The following is a 21,124-nucleotide window of genomic DNA, read 5'->3' on the forward strand; positions in this document are numbered from 1 at the left end:
TAAATAAAACATAAGTGTATTTCTGTCATACAAATGAGGACCAGAGGAAGGAGTTCAGATATGGTACAGTAGTTCCAAATCAAGAATTCTATTTTGCCGAAACCGGTTTGGCTCAGCGGTAGAGCGTTGGTCTGCAGACTGAAGGTTTGATTCCTGTCAAGGGCATGTACATTGGTTGTGGGCACATCCCCGGTAGGGGGGGTGTGCAAGAGGCAGATGTTTCTCTCTCATCAACGTTTCTACCTCTCTATCTCTCTCCCTTCCTCTCTGTAAGAAAAATCAATAAAATATATTAAAAAAGAAAAAGAAAAAAAAAATTCTATTTTATTCTTCAGTATCCTTAATATGTGGTTCTCATTATCACAATAACATCTCAACCAACAGGAAGAAAAGATCCTTAAAGAACATTTTTCCAAAAATTGTAATATATTTATATTTACATCCTATTGGATAGAACTTTGCCAAATTACCTACCACAAGGGAGGCTGAAAAATGTAGTCTTAATATATTGTGGATAATATGACCAGCCATAAATCTGTTTAAAAGCCCTAAGGGAGTTAAAAAAGAAAAATGGTTTGATCAAAAAAGTTTCACACAATATGGCTAGAACTGATATTGGGAGAGAAGCAGAAAACAACAAATGGCATATACAGCACTTCCAATGTAAAGTATTGTGGATATCTGCAGCTAACATTTTCCAAGAGCTTAGACTTCCATATGGGACAGTACCATAACTATACCCACTTACAGATGAAAACATAGAGAAACAGAGAGAATTTGCTTAAGGTTATATAAATTACTAGAAAATGTCAAAACTGGGATCTAAAACTAGGCCATCTAGCTCCACTGTACTATTCACCCACCCCGTGGTAAGCCCTTACAAAACCAAGGGAATAAATGAAAAGATGTGCGTGAAATTCAGAAACAAGAGATCAACACAACAGAGACAACAGGATTCCTTAGTTATCAAGGAAATGAGATCGCAAGGCCACAGCTGATCAGCTTGCCTATAACACAACAGTCTAATTCAGGGCTGGTCATAAGACACTAAAAGATACTTCCTCAAGAATATAAAACTGACAGGATATCTGAAGTATTTAAAGACTGAAGGTAAATTCAGACAGCTGGGGAGGAGTACAGAGTTGAAGTAATAAGTATACAGAAAACTAAGCAAACAGAAAAATCAAGGCAACAAACAACTAGAGAAAACAAAACAGTAAGCAAGGAAATAAAGCAATTTATGTAGTATACTACATGGCTCAGCAATGAAAAGCATTTACATAGTCATAATGTAGATACTAAAAAAAATCTCTAAGATTGCATATTAACTTATATTGGTAGGGTTGGGGAATAGGAAATGGGCATGTGAGGTGAGATAGATAATGAGAAGGGAGCTAATCCTACATTAATATTATGATTTCTGTTATGTCAGCAGATAAGGCCTGCAACTGAAAAATAAAAAATAGGATTATGTTTTTTTGTATTTGCTAGGAAAAGTGAAAGAAGTTATCTGTAGTATGAAAAATAGACTGGGAGTGGAATAGATATGGATTTTGGGGCAGTACAAGTCTCTATTTTTTTTAACTTGTTAATCTAAATAGATTCATAAGCCTGTCTGACATGGTTCAGTGGTTTAGTATCAACTTATGAACCAGGAGGTCACTGTTCAGTTCCCCGACAGAGAACATGCTTGGGTTGTGGGCTCGATCCCCAGTATGGGGTGTGCAGAAGGCAGCTGATCAATGATTCTCTCTCAATATTTGATGCTTCGCCCAGGCTGGCATGGTTCAGTGGTTGGGCATCAACCTACGAACCAGGAGGTCATGGTTTGATTCCTGGTCCTGGGCTTCGGCTCAATCCCCAATGTGGGGCATGCAGGAGGCAGCCAATGAATGATTCTCATCACTGGTGTTTCCATCTCTCTCTCCCTTTTTGAAATCTGTATATACCTATATATACAAAGTGGCCAGATTATGATCTCTGAATGCATAATAATCTGGCCACTCAGTGTGTGTGTGTGTGTCTGTATATGCTTGGCGCCTGTGCATGCAAATTTATTGCCATCTTTGTTGTGTTAATTTGCATACCACTCCTGATTGGCTGGTGGGTATAGCAGAAGTACAGTCAATTTACATTTGTCCATAATTAGGTTATATATATATATATATATATATATATATATATATATATATTAGAGGCCCAGTGCATAAATTCATGCATGGGTGGGGTCTGGCCAGCCTGGACAGGAGAAAGGGACATGGGCAGTTGGTCGGCCTGCCTGCTGGTCAAACTCCTGGTTGAGGGGACAATTTGCAATTAGCCTTTTATTATATAGGATACACACTGATTGACCAGATTATTATGAGTTCAGAGATATATATACACACACACAAATATACAACAGTAGCACTGCGCACAAATCCATGCACCAGTAGCTCTCTGCAGGGCCTGGCTGCTCTGTGTCTGCTGCCCAGAAGCTCTCTGTGGCATAGAGGCCCATCCATGCCCAAGCCTGGCCAGAGGCACATCCGCAGCCAGGCACAGAATGCTTGCCTTGTCACTGTGGTGACGAAGAAAGCATTCCGCCCATCTGCTCATGCTGCCTGCTCTGAGCAGACACCCCCCATGGACTAGGGTACTCTGGCAGGGCTGAGAGGACTGGGCGCTGCCATATTTGTGATGGAGTGATGGTTAATTTGCATATTGCCCTTTTATTAGATAAGCTATACATATTTGATGTTTCTATCTCTCTCCCTTCTCTGAAATCAGTAAAAATACATACATAAATTTAAAAATATCAAAATACTTTTTTAAAGCTCTTATTTTTTTTTCCTTTTAATTATTTTTATTACTCAAAAGATTTGTTTAAAAAAGCTTTTTGATTCTGTTTTTGTGCCTTCAACATTTTCATAATGATTTTCTGCTCCTCAATAAAGAAAGCGTTCTTCATCCAGTCATGAACACACTTGGCACACATGGAACCACCATAGGCCCTTTTTTCTTCTGAGACAACCTCATTAGAACTTTAGGTCTCACAGCATGGACTCCGAAAAGTCGGCCTGGGCACACATGCAGATTTTGGGTGCTTTCCCAACCATCCTGGTATAAAGAATTGTATTACCAGGGGTTTGGGACAGCCTAGTGTAGGCTAGCCTCTGATAGTATGTCAAATGCTGGACCATGGTGAATGGAAACCACTGTCTCCAGAAGAGGGGGGAAAAAGCGAAAACCCTAATATTTAATTCCACAATTCCTTCACTAAGTACGTGTGTATGTAGGAGTGGGGGGTGGGAAGGGAGGTCTAAGAACACCCTTATTATTATTTTACTATTCTTTGAAGACATAAAGCATTTAACAACTCTGTAAGTTACTTAGCTTTACCAAAAAATTTTTAAAGAAATACAAAGTATTCTGTAAATACAGGATCTGCTAATAAGTCTAAGTTATTGATGACATAGAAATATGATCCTATTTACATGTTAAATATAAAAATGTAGGTATAAATAGATGAATGCTAAATAATTAAGTAGTGGGTATTTTTGTTAGAATTTTTATTAAATTTAACTTTCTTCCTTATTCTTGCAAGTACTCTTTCAATTTTAGACAAGGAAAACAAATTATTATTTTTTTAAATTGTAAAGCTATTTTTCCAGAAAGAAAGAAAAAATGGTAATTGTTATTTGCTAGAAAATTAATTACATGAGAAAAATAGTATCAATATGGCCCAGGTTATTATCTCTTTGACAAAAAATTCAAATACCACTCTAAGAATTTTTGTCCTTTCAAAATAGCCATAAACTGAAGTACCTCTCTCTTGCCACAGTGTGTCACTCTTACAGCACAATTTTTTTTTTAATTTCTATAGGAATAAGGATATTGTTTACCCGTAGATTTGATTCCTCACCTAACAAGTAGCAGTCTTGAAAACAGAGTATTAATCTTATTCATTGCTATAAATACCTGCCACCAGCTTACAAAGTATTCAGAATAAATTTATAAAAAAAAAAAAGTTTGTCAAATTCAAAAAAATTAAAACAAAGCTGAATACTGTAATTTTGTACAAGCATTACTGAAGCCACTCTATCAGGAAGAGAGCAGTAGCTATTACAATACTGTAAGTGACAAAATCAGACAGAATTTTATAGTACTACTGAGAAAACAAAGCAGAAAAAGAAAACCTGTGGTTGTTAGTCTAAGTTTCTAGTAGATCGGAATAGCTCAATGAAGAGCTTAAATAAACTAAAAAATGAACTCAACCTAGGGTGCCTGGTTAACAATCAAGATGGAAAAGTATATCTATTCTGATCTAAATGGTAAAGAAGTAAATGCATAAATGAAGTTTTCAGGCAGAGCTATTCATGAATCAGTTACTCATGAATAAAGTATACAAATGCAATGTATAGACAAAATTGCATCTCTAACCCACCTTATACAAGGCTAATCAAAAATTCAGAAATAGTTGGTGAACTGATGCCATCAAATGTGTGAAATCTGGCAATAAAAATCCCAATTTTAACACATTAACAGTACATGTTTTAAGACTAGTGACATTTTTGGTTTGCTGTATTTCCAAAGTTTACATGATTTAATGATGTGGTTTCTTAAAATAAACATATACTTTACTGCTATTAAGTAAAAAGAAAAAGTTATGAAGAAAACTTTGACACACAATATTTAAGTTCGGGTTCAAAGAAAAAAAATGAGTATAATGCTAAAAACATAGACACTCATCTAATGCACTGATTTTTTTTTTTGTTAAAAACCAAATTTTCCTCATGTAAAGTGAGTGTCATTAGTATATTTAAGATCATTAATTTTTTAATTGCAATTCTCTGAAAAGAAAGTCCTAACAATGATTCACAACTATTCAAATAACTTTTGTTTTAAAAGGCAGTGCTAACATAATTTTCACATTCAAATTATTTTTAAAATAAGACAATGAAATACTAATGGTTCCATTTAACCCACTAATGTTACAGAAAATTCAGTTTTAACCAAAATCATATTTAAAATGTAGGTGTAATTAATATGTTGGCTTAGTAGGCATTTAATGAAATATTAATAAATATTGCCAAATTCCAAATACCGAAGACTAAATAAGTTTCAATAATAATGTTAACAGTTTACTAGACTTTTGCATGCTGTTATTATACGTGTTAGGGCAAAAGTAGGCTTACAGTGGTTCATATGGAAAATAATGCAATAATTGATAAATAACCATCCAAGAAAAAACTTTCACATAAGCACATCTGTAAACCTACTTTTGCCACCCCTTGTATAATGTATTATAGTTTCCATTAAGTATGCCTGAGTAACATAATTAAAATTTCAACTAATTCTCATAAGTATTTCTTAAAACAGCAGCTATGAAGACAAAGCAAATGTTTTCTTTTGTTTCATTTTGAAGTTGTTCACACTTATGCTATTAAACCTCTTTGATTAATAGGGAAGGAGTAATTATATAGCTTTTTACCAAAATATTTGACTTTTTCCTTGATAATTTCAAAATATTAAATTGCTCTACAACCAGTCATATTCAAAATTTTAAAGTAATTGAAAGTATAAACTTATAAGTTCTAAGCCAATTAAAACTCAAAGTTTATATACACTGACTTGCTAATTTTAAACTACTCATTTAAAAAGCATTTTCTTTTTCCTAGTTTTTTCAGAAAAGCCCTGAATACTGAACTCAAGTAGCAAATTTACTTTTTAAATGTTACATAAAATAATCAACATTTACATGCATAGCTAGCAAAAAATAGTCCTTGTATTCAACTTTTAGAAAGGGGACAAGGTTTAAGCAGGTAACACACAATCTATAAACTCATGTTAAGACTAATTTAATCTATGCCAATTAATTAGTAGGGAAAATATGCTTTCTACATGTTAAGTTGCTGAATATTTTTAAAGCATCTGGCACATACAACTGGTTTAATTTACTGTTATTATAAGATATTTGGACAAGTAGTTACAGTGACTAAATACACTAGTGCGGATAACTGCATTCCTTATTAAGTAAGTTAGAATCCCAACAAGCCTGAGCAACAGAAACCCTGCAATAACAGAGGAGACTATTAAAGATGAAAAGAAATTAAAAAAGGAAGAAAAGATGAACAAGAAAGCCCTTCAGCAAATACTTGAACAAATAAATCACTCAGGCAAAGCTGAACACGTTTGAAGGGCCTGCTTTGACAGATGTTCTCTGCAAAGGCTTCAAGGCAAAACAAATGACTTTTTTTCCTAAAGCTGAGAAATACTAGTTATTTTGTTTCTATATTTTTCATGGATTTTAATTTTTTTAAAACTTGTTTTTACAACCAGTGTTTAGGAACCCTCCGATAACACCACTTCAAGACATTTGTCAAGGGAACTTGTTTGTCACAAGTACAAAATTAATCACAAAAGCAACTTCTCCCTAAGTTAGCGAATAAAAACTTCATGAACATTTATAAAGCATCAAGGGTCAGTTTATCTTCTAAAGCTATAAAAAATAATCTATATTGTTTTCACAACAGGGCCTATACACAATTCATACTATAAAGTCCACATTCTCACAAAAGTTCAAGCAACATTTTAAAAGAAAAGAGTATGAATAAGATTTGCTGACTGTTCACATTTACAAGACTCAAAATATAAATATTTTGACTAAAACTTGTTTATAGGAAATCAAATTCCAGAAAATGATCATGCCGAGTGTACTTACCAGTGCTTATGCCTTCCCTTCCCCTAACGCTTGAATTCTAGGCTTCCACACTTTTCTATCTTTCCAATTAAAAACGCTGCAGCCAGCTATACTCCATAAAATGGCCGCGTTGTTTAACCAAGAAAAACATGTTAGAGCTGTCACTTTTAAAAGAAAAAGAAAATAAACAATTGTTTCTTTTGTGGAGAAGCATAAAACACCTAGGCTGGCATTTTGAATTATGGAGCTCCCCTGGATGTTGCTACTGCTCTTCAAGTAGTTGCAGTAAAATTTCTGCCACATTCTTGCTTTCTGCATGGTGTATCAGCAGTAACAGATCAGAACAGGCTAGCAAACAACTCCTTTCTAAATGTAAGCTCTAATTTTTTCTTCTGCAGTGAAATGAACCAAGTTTCTATGCAAAAGAATGAGTGACAGTATGCCTAGCCAATCAGCTTGAGTTTTTTTTTCAAGAAAATCACCCCTTAATTCATTCAAAATTAGGTCATATGACACTATTTGAAATACTATTGGCTTACAATGAAAGTAATGTTTGCCTCTACAGAGGATAAGGCCACCCATCTATGCTTCCCTGGGCTGAAGATACATTGAGTATAAACGGTACTGTGAATTAAACACACACACACACACACACACACACACACACACACACACACGGAGATAAAGAATGTAGCCTTACCAGAGCTTCCCAACTATTAAAGGGCCGGAGTTCTATTATCTTCTGAGCCTTTTTCTGAGAACACTGAGGAATCAAAGTAAGTTCAGCAATTGAAGCATCTTGAAGGAAGTGAAGAATTTTACCTTTATAACCATCCTCCATCACTTCTTCACCACTACTATAGTCCTCATCTAGTGAACTACCTGCATCAGAACCTGAATCATATTCAGAGTCTTCAGTAACTCTCTTCGGATTGAATACATTTTTTTTACGTTTCTTATTAAAACCATTTTGTGCTTTCATGGCATATTTCTGTTTAAGTTTTGCTTTAGCTATGCTTTTAGGATAATTTTGACTTCTCGAAGAAACTTCTTTTCCATTTGGAAACTCACTTTGTGAAGCATATTCTGTGTACAAAGAAAGACAAAAATAACTAAATTACAAAGATATAAATTAAACAATGTAACACTTCAAATAAGAAAAATATTGAAACGTGTATTTTTCCTTCTGAATACAAAATTCAACTATAAATTATTGTTAAATCTTGATACTCACTAAGAGAAATACTGAGTACAATTTGAAGTTATTCAATAAGTTAGAATAATTAGTTTCAAAAACAGGTGATAACTTCTTTTTCAAAGTGTATTAATTATAAATCCACATTTTCTAACAAAGGTCTTAAAATATAAATGGCAGCTCCATACCCACATGTCCCAGATGTTACTTTGCAGCCATCCCTACAAGGCTCACCCAAATTAAAACCTTCCATATTATAATTAATTTTTCCCTTACTACCTCTAAGTAGTCTGTTTATCATTACTTAGTAAAAAAGTATTTAAATATATTAAAAGGCACCACTGCTTTATCACTGATTAATAAATCATATTCCAAATTTCTAACATGCCTGTAATTGAAGGTAATTTTAATGTAGCAATAAGAAAATATGTACCAATTAATTTTTACACAAGAATTTATATTTAGAATGTCTTTGTTTTACCTACTCAAAGAGCTTTTAGACTTACACATTGATTATAATACACCTTCATTCTTGTGCATATATTAAAAAAATAAGCAAGATAAATTGGGTAATTTCTTCACTTCATAACCTATCTCTTCTGAATCAATTTTCTGACTCAGAATTGGTGATATCAGTGGCTTTCTTTACTCCACACAATATCATTTTCTGTGCCAACAAAAGCATTTGTAGTATAGCCATTCTTAAAAGGAATCATTTTCAAAACAAGAAAAACCAAAAACCAATTATAAAGAGCTAGTATACTTAATTCTTGCTTAAGGATGTTACTAAACTTGAGTGATTCAACTCTTCCCAACTATTTCTCATAAACTATTTGATTCCTAAGGTTAGTGTTCCACCAAGGATTTTCTTCCATGCCAGTGAGTCCCATTTTTTTAAGTTTCTGATATTGGTACTTTTGACATTCATGCAAGTGCAGGCTAGGACTTCTACATAACAGTGACCGGCAATCATTAAGATCCATTCAGAGAGCTATTAAAATGCAAAAAAATTTGGTGTGAGTTTTTTTTATATTCAATAAAACATGATAGATTACAGTAGCCATAAATATCAAAGAAAGTTATCCAAACAGAAAAATAAATTTATTATTATTTCATTTTACACTATCATAAAGAATAGGCCAAAACATTTGGGAACTGGCCATTTATATATTTTTTTTCTTTACTGTTTCTAATATCTTTTACAATCCCATGCTCTAAATCACATGTGTCAAACACAAGGCCCGCGGGCCAAATCCGTCCCGCCAGGCCTTGCAATGTGGCCCGCACCGCGCTGTCATCACTGCACTCCGCTGCGTTTCCATCACAATGACAGTTTATGACTGTTCAGTAAACCATTCGGCCCACGATTTAGGCTGGATTTTAGATTTTGGCCCCTTCTCTGATTGAGTTCGACACCCCTACTCTAAATACTAGATAATAGGTTTACTATTTTCTTATAAACTAAAATATAGACTGTAATGGGAATATGTATTTTTATAATACACAGAATGGACAATTACCTTGATCATCTGCAAACACTCTTAAAGATTCTAAGGCTTCTGTGTACATCCATTCATGTTCCTTGAGTACGTCCCTTAGTTCCTAGAAATAAGTTATGGATGGTTCGTTAAAAATCTAAAATTAGCAGTTCAGAGAAAACTTTTATGATCTTTAAAAATAAGAAAAGCATCTGATTGCTTCACATTTGTTTTCATGCTGCTTTACAAATGCTGTCTGTGTATATAATTTCACCTTCACAGATATATATCAGTTGTCAAAGAAAAGGACGTTTGACTTCTTTTGCATTTTTATTTTCCCAATGAAATGCTCTGAACATTAAAGGATTAAAAAGTGTTTGCTCAATTAAATTTCTATATACACCTGGGCTTTTACAAACTGTAAATTTCAAAACATACAGTTTCAACATATGTAAAAAAGCAGTATAGCAATAAGATTTTGCTTTCAGCTCATCAGAATTAGCAGATGTACTACCTGTACATATGCCTGAAAAAATCAAATGCAAGTATTCTAAATGTTAAACAAATAATGTGATTCCATATTCAATCATATGATTAAACTCTGGTCCTATTACCACCACCACGCTTTGTATGAGTCTTTAATGACTCAAAGTATTTTCACTATCTGGAAAATAGAACAAAGCTTACAGAATATTAACACAATGAAATGAAGTATTACACTTTAAAATTGCTTTTTTGTTGTTGTTAATCATCAATTGAGGATATTTTTCCCATTGCTTTTCAGAGAGAGTAGAAGGGGGAGAGGGAGAGAAACGTTGATGTGAGAGGCACACCCACTGAATGGTTGCCTCCTGCATGAGCCCCAATCAGGCCTGGGGAGTGAACCCACAACTGAGGCATGTGTGCTTGACTGGGAACTGAACCCAAGACACTTTAAAATTTTTATGAGAAATTTTAAAAAAAGTAGAACAGGAAAAATAGATAAATCAGCTGACTTGGGGTTATAGATGGCTCTCTAGCTAATTTACATTTTATACATAAGTTAACAATTGTTACTACAGTTATATTTGTTATGATTATGGTTTTAATGCTGATACTATAGTTCACAAATACGGTAAATAAACAATGTAAACAATTAACAAGCCATATAAAGATATTTTAAAGAAAAATATTTAATTAGAAAAATGTAAAACTCATTCATAGCTTTTATATCTCAAACACTATTTTGTAATATAAACACTTAGTACATGCTGATTAAATTTCAGCACATTACTCACCTTTCTACCCAAATGGGGAAATTCTTTTTGCAATTTCAATACAATACTTTCCTGCTTTTCCCAAATACTTCTAGATTCTGCAGACTCATTTGATTCCTCTCCCTAATGAGGAGAAAAAGAGAACCAATTTAAGAGATTATCAATAACCAGAGGTTAAAGACAAATTACATTTCTATTTTGACTTGATTTGGAAGTTATCACATTCAATCTGAAGAATCCAAAAATGTTTCATTTTGTTCACATAAAATGATAAATTTATACGGTTAAGGATTTAAAAACTATATATATTGCTGGTATAAGATCCCTGAAAGCCCTTGACTGCATATCCAACAACTGACAACTCACAGTTCATTCATACAGTGGTCAAAATGAGATAAGTCTGCTAAAAAATAAAAAACTAGAATTTCTCAAATTAACCTGAAATAATTCAGGTATATTAAAGTCTCTACAAGTTATTGGAAAAAGAAAAATATTTCATCTGTGTTCAGTTTCATACCTCCAATTACAAATACTGAGACTTACTTTTACTTCAGTCTTGATTCATAAAATGGCTTAAGTATAAATTGCTCAGACAGAAAATAAAAGTGACACAATGGCCCTAGCTGATTTGGCTCAGTGGATAGAGTGTCGGCCTGGGGACCAAATGGTTCCAGGTTTGATTCCGGTCAAGGGCACATGCCCATTGTTACAGGCTCAATTCCCAGTAGGGGGCATGCAGGAGGCAGCCAATCAATGATTCTCATCATTGATGTTTCTATCTCTCTCCTTCTCCTTTCCTCTCTGAAATCAATGAAAATGTTTTTGTTTTTTTTTAAGTGACACGATTAAAAAAAAAAAGTCAAAAAACTTATGTGGGCTCTGGTCAGATAGCTCAGCTTTTCATTATGGGTGGGCCCAGGAACATCATCCTAATATGCCAAGATTGCAGGTTTGGTCCCCAGTCAAGACACATACATCAACCAGGCTTGGCCAGCATGTGCAGTGGTTCAGCATCAACCTATGAACTGGGAGGTCATGGCTGGATTCCTGGTCAGGACACATGCCCAGGTTGCTGCCTCGATCCCCAGTAGAGGGTGCATGCAGAAGGTGACTGATAGCTGATTCATATCATTGATGTTTCTAACTTTCTCCCTCTCCCTTCCTCTCTGAAATAAATAAAAATATATTTTTTTAAAAAGAATCAAACAATGGATGCATAAATAAGTGGAACAGATTGATATTTCTAAAAAAAAAAAAAAAATCAATTAAAAAACCCTCTGTGAAACTAAACAATATATAAATTAAACATCAGCCAAGACCGGTTTGGCTCAGTGGATAGAGCGTGGCACTCGTGCACAAATCTGTTTCTGTGGGTCCAGCAGTTATGAGTCAGTCCTGTAGTTATTTTTCTGGTTCCAGAATGAAAAGCTGGGACAGACATATTTGGCACTGGCAGAAACCCCGTATTAGCTCCTTGAATAAGGACCATCATTTCAGGCAATACCAAACCCAAGTCCCCAGTTTAGCCCTCTAAAGCAGCAGCAGCAGCAGCAATACCATTATTCCGGAAGGAACTGCAGAGAGTGACACCACTGTCCCATCCCAATGCAATGTGCCTCCTTGGCCTAAAGGCTGGATGAGTCTTGGAAAATTATTTTGGGTGAATATAAACAGATGATGACCCCAATTGCAGCTGCTATACCAGATGTAGTATTTTTAATGGAGCAGATCAATATAACTATGCAGTTATCAATCTGGCAGATGCTTCTCTCTCCCCTATCCCGATTAGAAAGGGCAAGTAGAAGCAATTTGTTTTTACCTAAGCAAGTCAATGATAGATACACCTTCCCAGGCTTCTGGTTTTGGTTACTCTCCTGCTCTCTTTCATAATAAAGTACTCAAAGACTCTTACTGTTTTCCACAATCCACAGAATATGACTTTGTCCCTCTACACTAAAGACATCATATTGACTGGACTTGATAAGCAGGAAGCAATGGTGCTTTAGATGACCTTAGGAAGAAATAAACACCCCAGAGTGGAAAATAACCACCCTCAAATTCTGGGCCCACCACTTTCAAGATTTTTATGGAGTGTGTTGCATATTCTACTCTTAAAACAAAAAGGGACAACACTTGGTTGGCCTCTGGATATTGGTTGGCAAGGTATAATTCACTGCAGTGTGTGCTGCTCTACTCTGTTTACAAAATAGCCCTTGACATTGTCAGTTATGAATAGGGCCCACATTAAGAGAAGGCTCTGTAGTAGGCGGAGGGTGCAGTACAATGTGCTCCGCCAGTTGGGTTTCATAACTATTGAGCACATGCAATGATTCTTAAAAGAACCTGGATTAATAAGAATGCTGCATGATGTCTCTGGCAAGTCCTAATAGAAATCCCAGCACAGACTCACATGGTTTTGAAGGTCAGATCTGCTTCTGCCAATAATACTCCATTCTGCTATAACTTGTATACATTTCCAAAATTACTATGCTGTGCAAGATCATGAAAATAAAAACTACAGTGTTAAAAATGGCATGATAAATCCGAATTGAAATTTTCTTGGGGATGTTAGCACTGTAAGGTCTAATTGCAGATATGAGTTACTGTGAAGTGACGGGGGGAGGGAGGGGTGTGTGTGTGTGTGTGAAAGGGGGAGTAGGCTATCTGAAAAGGAAAAGAAAGTTGCACCAGCTATAGAAGGGCACGACGCACTGTATTTCTGTTGTCTCTCCTATACTGGTTGAAATTGTAAATAGTGAATTAAAAAACAAAACAAATAAATCTATGGAGCTGTTAAGCTTCTTCATTTCTTACTGAAGTTGCCTGTATAATTCCAAATTCAACTGGATGTCATGCAACACGACTCTCCTATTACATTCAGCAGCAAGCCATTACCTTTGAACCAGTCTGTTTTCAACAACACTTAAAAAGACCTGATAACTTGATGTGTTACACTGACCCAGTGAAGCCCTTAGGTTTTTATCTTCTTCACCTTCTACATCTACATAACCAACAGGTGCAACCTATTTCAAGTCATCTGTGGCTATATCAGGATTGGGAACTCAAAGCCAACCTGTTTTCCTATGTCAACACACTTGTTTTGAATTTTAAAAATTTATCTGCAGAGTTACAAATTAAGAACTTTCCCCTGTAGGTAATGTAACACTCCATTGTATCGCTACAGGCTTCTATAATGGTAGCAATGCCTTCCTGATGTTAAATCTCTTCCAAAACTTTATAACCATATCTCCATACTCACCTTTAGTAACAGCAAATAGCATTTTAAATGCTCACTTCAAATAATAAGCCATAAATGCTATCGTATTTTTATCAAGAGGCTATAACTGAGATATTTTTTTTTGGAGGCAGAAAGAAAAAAGAACGTTTTGTTCAGTCTCAGATAAACTAAGAATTTTCAAATATAATTTTTTTTTCTTTTTCATTTTGGAGTTTTGCAATAATCCTTTGTAACAGAGAAGAGTTGAGTAAAACTATCAAGGCAGATTTGGGCACTCCACCTGTAGTGTGAACTCTAAGGCCGACTTTAACTATTTCTTTTAAAAGGCTCATTTTGGTAAATGATCAACTACAACTACTACTGATTTCATCAGTTCCAAGTCTCTACCAGGCACTGGTACCAAACATCACTGTAATGCTACCTTTCCAAGTCTTAAATCCTAGAGCAGTGTTTCCCAACCTTCTCTCATGATGAGAATCACCTGGTGGAGTTGTTAAAACACAGATTCCCGGATCCCAACTAAGAAGTGCTAAACTAGAATTTTTGAGAACATATAGGTAAAATTGCATACCTAACTTAGTGCTCTGTATATAAAATCTGTCTTAGAGCACTAGTTAAATATACAATTTTACCTATATGTTCCCAAAAATTCTAGTTTAGCACTTCTTAGTTGGGATCCGGGAATCTGTGTTTTAACAACTCCACCAGGTGATTCTCATCATGAGAGAAGGTTGGGAAACACTGTCCTAGAGTATGCTTTCTGTCACAATCCAAGACTGCTGGTTCCCTACTGCCTTCCTGCCTGACCCTAATTACTTCTGTCTGCCAACCTGATCATCCCCTAACCACTCCCCTGCCAGCTTGATCAACACTTAACTTCTCCTATGCCAGCCCGATTACCCCTAACTGCCCTCCCGTGCCGGTCTGGTCCCCCGTCACGTGCCCTCCCCTACAGATCTGGTTGACCCTAATTGCCCTCCCCTGCTGGCCTGATTGCCCACAACTGTCCTCCTTCCAGCCATCTTGTGACCATATAGGGGCATCCATCTTTGACCATATAGGGGCAGCCATCTTGTATAATGGAGTGATAGTCAATTTGCATATCACCTCTGTATTATATTAGTATTCACTATATTCCCTTTTCCCCATTCACCCATCCTCACTCACTCTCCCCTCCCTTCTTGTAACCATCCCTTTTGGACTGTTCCTGAGTCTGTTTTTTGTTATGTTTTGCTTTTTAAGATTCCACACATAAGTGAAATCATGTCTTTCTCTGCTTGACTTATTTCACTTAGCATAATACCCTCATCCATGATGTCACAAATGGCAAGGTTTCATTCTTTTTTATTGCTGTGTGATATTCCATTGTATGCATTAATTGGTATCTAGGTTGCTTCCATACCTTGGATACTGTAAATAATGCCTCAATGAACATAGGAGTGCATGTATCGTTTCAAATTCATGTTTTATGTTTTCTTCCGATAAATACCCAGAGTGGAATTCCTGGATTATATGGTATAATCATTTTTTAGTTTTTTGAGGAAACTCTATAGAAAATTTCTTCTACCTGTTCTTATTGACTTCACAGTATTTGAAGGTGGTCCAGTCTTATATTTTTATTTTTGTGACAATGTGGATTCATTTATACCTACTGCTCAGGATATATCACGTTCTCATTTCTTTCCAAATGTCTGTTTCTAACTTCTCCTCCATACTTAAAATTTGCCTTTTGTATGCACTGTTTGCTATTTTTGAACCAGAATGCTTAGATATGTTTGGGATGTTGAGTGACTGCTTCTCTCAAATGGTGAAATTCACAAACGTGACACAATAGTAAAACACAATTTTGTGGGGTAGAAAATACAGTGAAATGAGGCAGCTAGTAGATATTTTGAGGTATATGTGTTTTGTGTATACCTATGTAGTCCAGTTCAGCTTGGTATAGTTTTCTGCATTCACCTGATACCTATCATGTAAAATTCTTGGGAATGATCAAACTGTTCACTTAACATATTTACTGCATTGGAACAATTCTCATTTAGAAAATAGAATGGACTGATCTCTCTTTGTGAAACATATTGGCTTCAAAAAAAGGTGGGAGCAGAATGGTTGACTATGAGACATCAACTGATCAAGAGACTTGATCTGGTATGTGATTTGGGTATCTGATCCACCAAACCTAACTCTGAGCATGAGCAGAAGCAAGTGGAAATTGTGTATTTGAGACTGGACTTGACTTACAAATAAGTTGCAAGTAAGGTTCAAGTAAGTCTCAAGAGTCAGCCAGTATATATAGCACTTCAGGGAACTCTATTTTTTAATTGAATTTATTGGGGTGACATTAGTTAATAAAATTATATAGATTTCAGGTGTGTGGGAAATTATTTATGATCAGATTTAGTGAGGGGAATATCTTGAAATTGGTTTTCAAAGGATTTACATAATTGTTAGAAGAAGCTAAAAGTGAACAACTATACATATAATCCTATTTAAGAGGGAAGCCCTGTCTACAACTTAGGGTGGTGCACCTTGTTGTCCATTTTATATAGAAAGAGAGGGCAAGAGATATAGATCAATGATAATCATGGCAAGTAGCAAAGGAAAAGAACAAGAATGGAAGACTAGTGACCAGAAGTCTGGGGGAAGAGGTACACTGCTAAACTTTTCAGGCTTTCTGAAAACAGAATGCAAAGTAAACAGTGTTCCATGTGAATGTTCAGCAAAGGGCATGTATTGTAAAGCAGATTTTAAATAAGCATTTTGATCTATTCTGTGAATGCCAATAAGATCTTAGGCTTTTGGATCTTGTTCAATGGTTCTATATAACAGATGGCCACTGCAATAAGCATTAAAGCTGTCCATACAGATCATCAAGATAAGACTTCCCACGTCAAATTTATGACTATTGCTACTACTGAGTACTCAACCTGGGAAGAACAGAGGCCAATAATGAGTTCCCATGATAGCACTGTTCCTTGAGCGATTCATCCAGTTGTTGGTGGGAAGTTGATTACTTCGAACCTCTTTCATCATGGAAGAGATTGTAACAGAAACTTGTATGAATTTACCTTCCCTAAACATCTGCTTCTGATATCCCAATTATGGGTTGAATTGTGTGCCTCCAAAATACATATTAAATTTTGTATCTCAGTACCTACGAATTTGTCTTTATATGGATATAGGGTCTTTCCTGAGGTAATAAAATATAACCGAGGTCATTAAAGGGAGTCCTAATATAATGATTGGTATCCTTATAAAAACGAGAAATTTGGAGAAACACAGGGAGCATGCATTGTGAAGATGAATCTCTATATACAAGCCAAAAAAAAACATTGAAGTTGCCAGCAAAATATCAGAATCCAGGAGAGAGGGATGGGACAGCCCTCAGAAGTAACCAATCCTTCTGACACGTTTATCTTGGACTTCTAGATTCCAGAACTGCGAGACAATATATTTGTGTTGCTTAATCTACTTAGTCTGTGGTACTTTACTATGACAGCCCAGAGAATTAATACATCTTATTCAGATACTACAGGCCTGGTGCACAAAATTCATGCACGTGTGTGTGTGTGTGTGTGTGTGTGTGTGTGTGTGTGTGTCCCTCAGCCCAAACTATGCCCTCTCCAATCTGGGAACCCCCCATCACAATCCAGGACTGCTGGCTCCCAACTGCTTACCCCCCTGCCTGCCTGCCAGGCTAATCGACACCTAACTGCTCCCTTGCCTGCCTAATTGCCCCCAACTACCCTCCCCTGCTGGCCTGGTCACCCGTAACTGCCCTCCCATGTTAACCTGCCCCCCCCCCCCATCTGCCCGCCCCTGCAGGCCTGGTCCTCCCCACCTGCCCTCCTCTCTAGCCTGGGTACCCCCCAACTGTGCTCCTCTGCTAGCCTGGTTGCCCACAACTGCCCTCCCCTGCAGGTCTGGTTTGCCCTCCCCCGCAGACCTGCTTCCCCACTTCAACTGCCCTACCCTGTAGAACTGGTCTCACCCAACTGCCCTCTCCTGCTGGCCTGCTTGCCCAAAACTGCCCTCCCTTGACAGGGCAGCCATCTGTGGTGGCCATCTTGTATCCACATGGGGGCAGCCATCCTATGTGTTTGAGTGACTGTCAATTTGCATATTACTCTTTTATTAGTGTATAGAAAGCCTCATTCTCAATCATAGTACACTGTAACACAACAATAATTCTGACTGGAAGCTAATTTCATCAGAAGAAAGTGCATCAATAGATTCATGCTCAGGAAGTTCACTGATTTTACTATGTGCCTTAATACCTAGAAGCAGCTGACTTACAGATGTAGTATTGTTTAGTGGAAGTTCAGCATGTGAACTAGTAGATAACACTCTGATATGTTGTTCATTAGGATGTACAAGCAGGGTAAATGTTCTGAATCAGCATATTTGATGGTATTTTCAGACAGTCCTTATATGTACAATAGATCTGAAAACTAAAACATGGACCTTTGTCTCTCACACTACAGCATTTCTTCATACCTCAAAACCTACTCACAGAATTTTTACTCCCATCAGTATTGCCCTGTTTCCCTGAAAATATGACAGTGTCTTATATTAATTTTTTCTCCCAAAGTTGCGCTAGGTCTTATTTTCGGAGGATATCTTCTTTTCGGGGAAACACGGTAGTTCCCAAGAGAAGAATGTTTCTATGTAGGGACATAACAAATGTCTAATTAAATTAGGGTAAAGAAGGCCACCTGGCTGTTTTAGTCTTCTTATACTACCTAAATCACATTAAAAGAAAGAGGTTAGTTGTGGCATTTTATTTTTATTACCAAGAAGAAACTGTTTTCTGAATGAAGAAACAGGGAAGATTATGTCTGGTTTTACTGGGAGGCCTCTTATTAATTCTATTCATAAAGTAAATAAAAGTTAATAAAAAATTAGAGCTGCCCTGCCTGGTGTGGTTCAGTTGGTTGAAACGCTGTCCCATGCACCAAAAAGTGGCAGGTTCGATTCCCAGTCAGGGTACATACTGTTTTGGGTTTGATCACTGATTGGGATGCATGGAGGAGACAAGCAACTGATGTTCTCTCTAACATCATTGTGTATGTCTGTCTCAAAAACGAAAAAAAATTTTTTTAATACAACAAATAGTAAAAAATTACATCAACCCAATAAAAGCATAACCACTATTATTTTAGATAACTGGTTAAATATCAAAAGTCATTAAGACAAAAAAAAAGTCATTTAGAAGAATTATAAATAGTTGCCAGTGGGAAGGAGCAAATGTTACTGGTGGTAGTTAACAACTGTTTTTAATAAGTATTATATAACCACTAGAGGCCTGTTGCATGAAATTTGTGCACAGAGGGAGGGTTCCCTCAGCCCAACCTGCACCCTCTCCAATTGGGGACATCCCTCTCACAATTTGGGGCCACTGGCTCCTAACTACTCACCTTCCAGCCTACCTGATTGCCCCTAACTGCCTCTGCTTGCTAGCCTGATCACCCCAAATTGCCCTCCCCTGCTGGCCTGATAGCGCCCCCAACTGCCCTCCTCTGGCTTTGGTTCTGATTGGTCACTTTCTAGGCCAGTCAATGTCAAAAGCTCTGCCTGCTAGGCAGCCATCAGCTCCCCACAGCATGCAGATTTGATTCTGATTGGTGGGTTTCAATGCCAGTCGATGTCTAAAGCTCCGCCTCCTAGGCAGCCATTGATTCTTCACAGCACCCACATTGGGTTCATATTGGTCTGTTGCTATGCCAACCAACATCAAAAGCTTCTCCTACTAGGCAGCCATTGGTTCTTCACACCACCCACATTTGGTTCTGATTAGTCAGTTCCTATGCCAGTCAGTGTCTCTAGGCCTATCAATGGGGCCTGCTTAGAAAGGCAGGACTGATCGACAGCCCGGTGGAGTCCTGGAGAGAAATAGAGGCATACATGCCGGCCATACTGGGAGAGAAAAAGAGAGGCAAGTGGTGATCAAAAGTTGCCTAAGAGGAAAAACCAAGTTGGCGGCATACATAAACACCTGAAATTGCTACCTTGCACAACCACTTCAAAACTACAACTAAAAGATAAAACGGAGATCATCCAGAACCACAGGAAGGCTGGCTGAGTGGAATTCTACAAGTAGAAGGAAAGAGAAGCATGCTGAGACTCAGAGGAGCTTCGGAAATAAAGTGCAGAGGTACGAAAGTGCGTGCCCAGAAAGGGCTGGCAACTGAGAGCACTGTTGTCTTTTTCAATCAGGAGGGAGACACAAACTCCCAACTGCTCTGTACTCCAGTTGCAGGTGAGACTCTGGGGACCCAGACTCATACAGGGAGAAACTGGACTGACTGGCTTTGGGTAGAACTTGAGGGCAGCTTTCTCTGAGGTGCTTGCATCTATTACTGCGGGACACTGAGACCCAGAGGCCTCTTAGGACAGGGCAGAAGATCAGCCATAGCTGTCTGCTCTGCCCTGAGACCCCGACCCACCAGAGCAGTGTGCAGAGGCTTTTGCATATGAATGGCCAGGCCCTTTGCAACGTAAAATTATCTAACAAACTGCAGCTGAGTCAGAGAGACCCAGAACAACCAAAAGAAGGCACAAGGCCTCACAGCAGCTTGCATTGCTTCACAGCTGGACCTCATCTGGGCACCTCCAAACAAAGAGGAGGAATCTGCAGATCTCTCTGTAGCTGCTGCTGGGTGGCCTCAGGCAGAGGCTACATTTGCACTTCCTTGTAGATCCAAGAGCCAGTGTACCCAATTGTCAGAGTGGGACCATCCAGATTAAAATTCAGATCCATAAGGGACACACTCAATGGGCAGACTCAGTGAGCACCAAAGCCCTACTGAAGCAAGTCCTGCCCCATAAGAGTGTCTCAGCACAAAAGTTCTCCCAGCATAGACACAGGTGATTCTCATAGCCAATTGACCTGGAGGTCAATTCTTCTCAGTGATACCAACAACAATCAAAATTTAACTACAAGGCTGAGCACACAGCACATAAATGGGTGCATCAAGAGTGTCCACCTCGCCAAACCGGTTTGGCTCAGGGGTAGAGCGTTGGTCTGTGGACTGAAAGGTCCCGAGTTCGATTCTAGTCAAGGGCATGTACATTGGTTGTGGGCACATCCCCAGTAGGGAGTGTGCAGGAGGCAGCTGGTCGATGTTTCTCTCTCATAGACGTTTCTAGCTCTCTATCCCTCTCTCCTCCTCTCTGTAATAAATCAATAAAATATATTTTTAAACAAAAAAAAGTGTCCACCTCAGGTAACTGGGAAGGCTGAGCTACTGGGCCCTATAGGACACCTAGCACACA

At 37.4% G+C, this 21,124-nt stretch overlaps 1 protein-coding gene and 1 pseudogene across 7 annotated transcripts in view; both read right to left on the bottom strand.

Moving 5' to 3' along the window:
• Window positions 1-21,124, bottom strand: part of SMARCAD1 (SWI/SNF-related, matrix-associated actin-dependent regulator of chromatin, subfamily a, containing DEAD/H box 1) — a 97,281-nt gene that overhangs the window by 35,887 nt on the left and 40,270 nt on the right. For 4 of the 7 annotated variants that reach the window (XM_036411231.2, XM_045570738.1, XM_036411223.2 and 1 more), the window contains 3 exons: window positions 10,633-10,734; window positions 9,398-9,479; window positions 7,383-7,768 (listed from right to left, as the gene is read on the bottom strand). In XM_036411231.2, the coding sequence (XP_036267124.1) occupies window positions 7,383-7,768; window positions 9,398-9,479; window positions 10,633-10,734 (570 nt within the window). Of the gene's footprint in view, window positions 1-6,703; window positions 7,022-7,382; window positions 7,769-9,397; window positions 9,498-9,561; window positions 9,666-10,632; window positions 10,735-21,124 lie in introns of those variants that run through there. The other 3 variants (XM_036411239.2, XM_036411256.1, XM_036411266.2) reach the window with 3 other exon arrangements.
• Window positions 2,849-6,695, bottom strand: LOC118708372 (annotated as a pseudogene).

This window comes from Pipistrellus kuhlii, unplaced genomic scaffold (assembly GCF_014108245.1).
Source record: "Pipistrellus kuhlii isolate mPipKuh1 unplaced genomic scaffold, mPipKuh1.p scaffold_m20_p_1, whole genome shotgun sequence".
NCBI classification, from domain to species: domain Eukaryota; kingdom Metazoa; phylum Chordata; class Mammalia; order Chiroptera; family Vespertilionidae; genus Pipistrellus; species Pipistrellus kuhlii.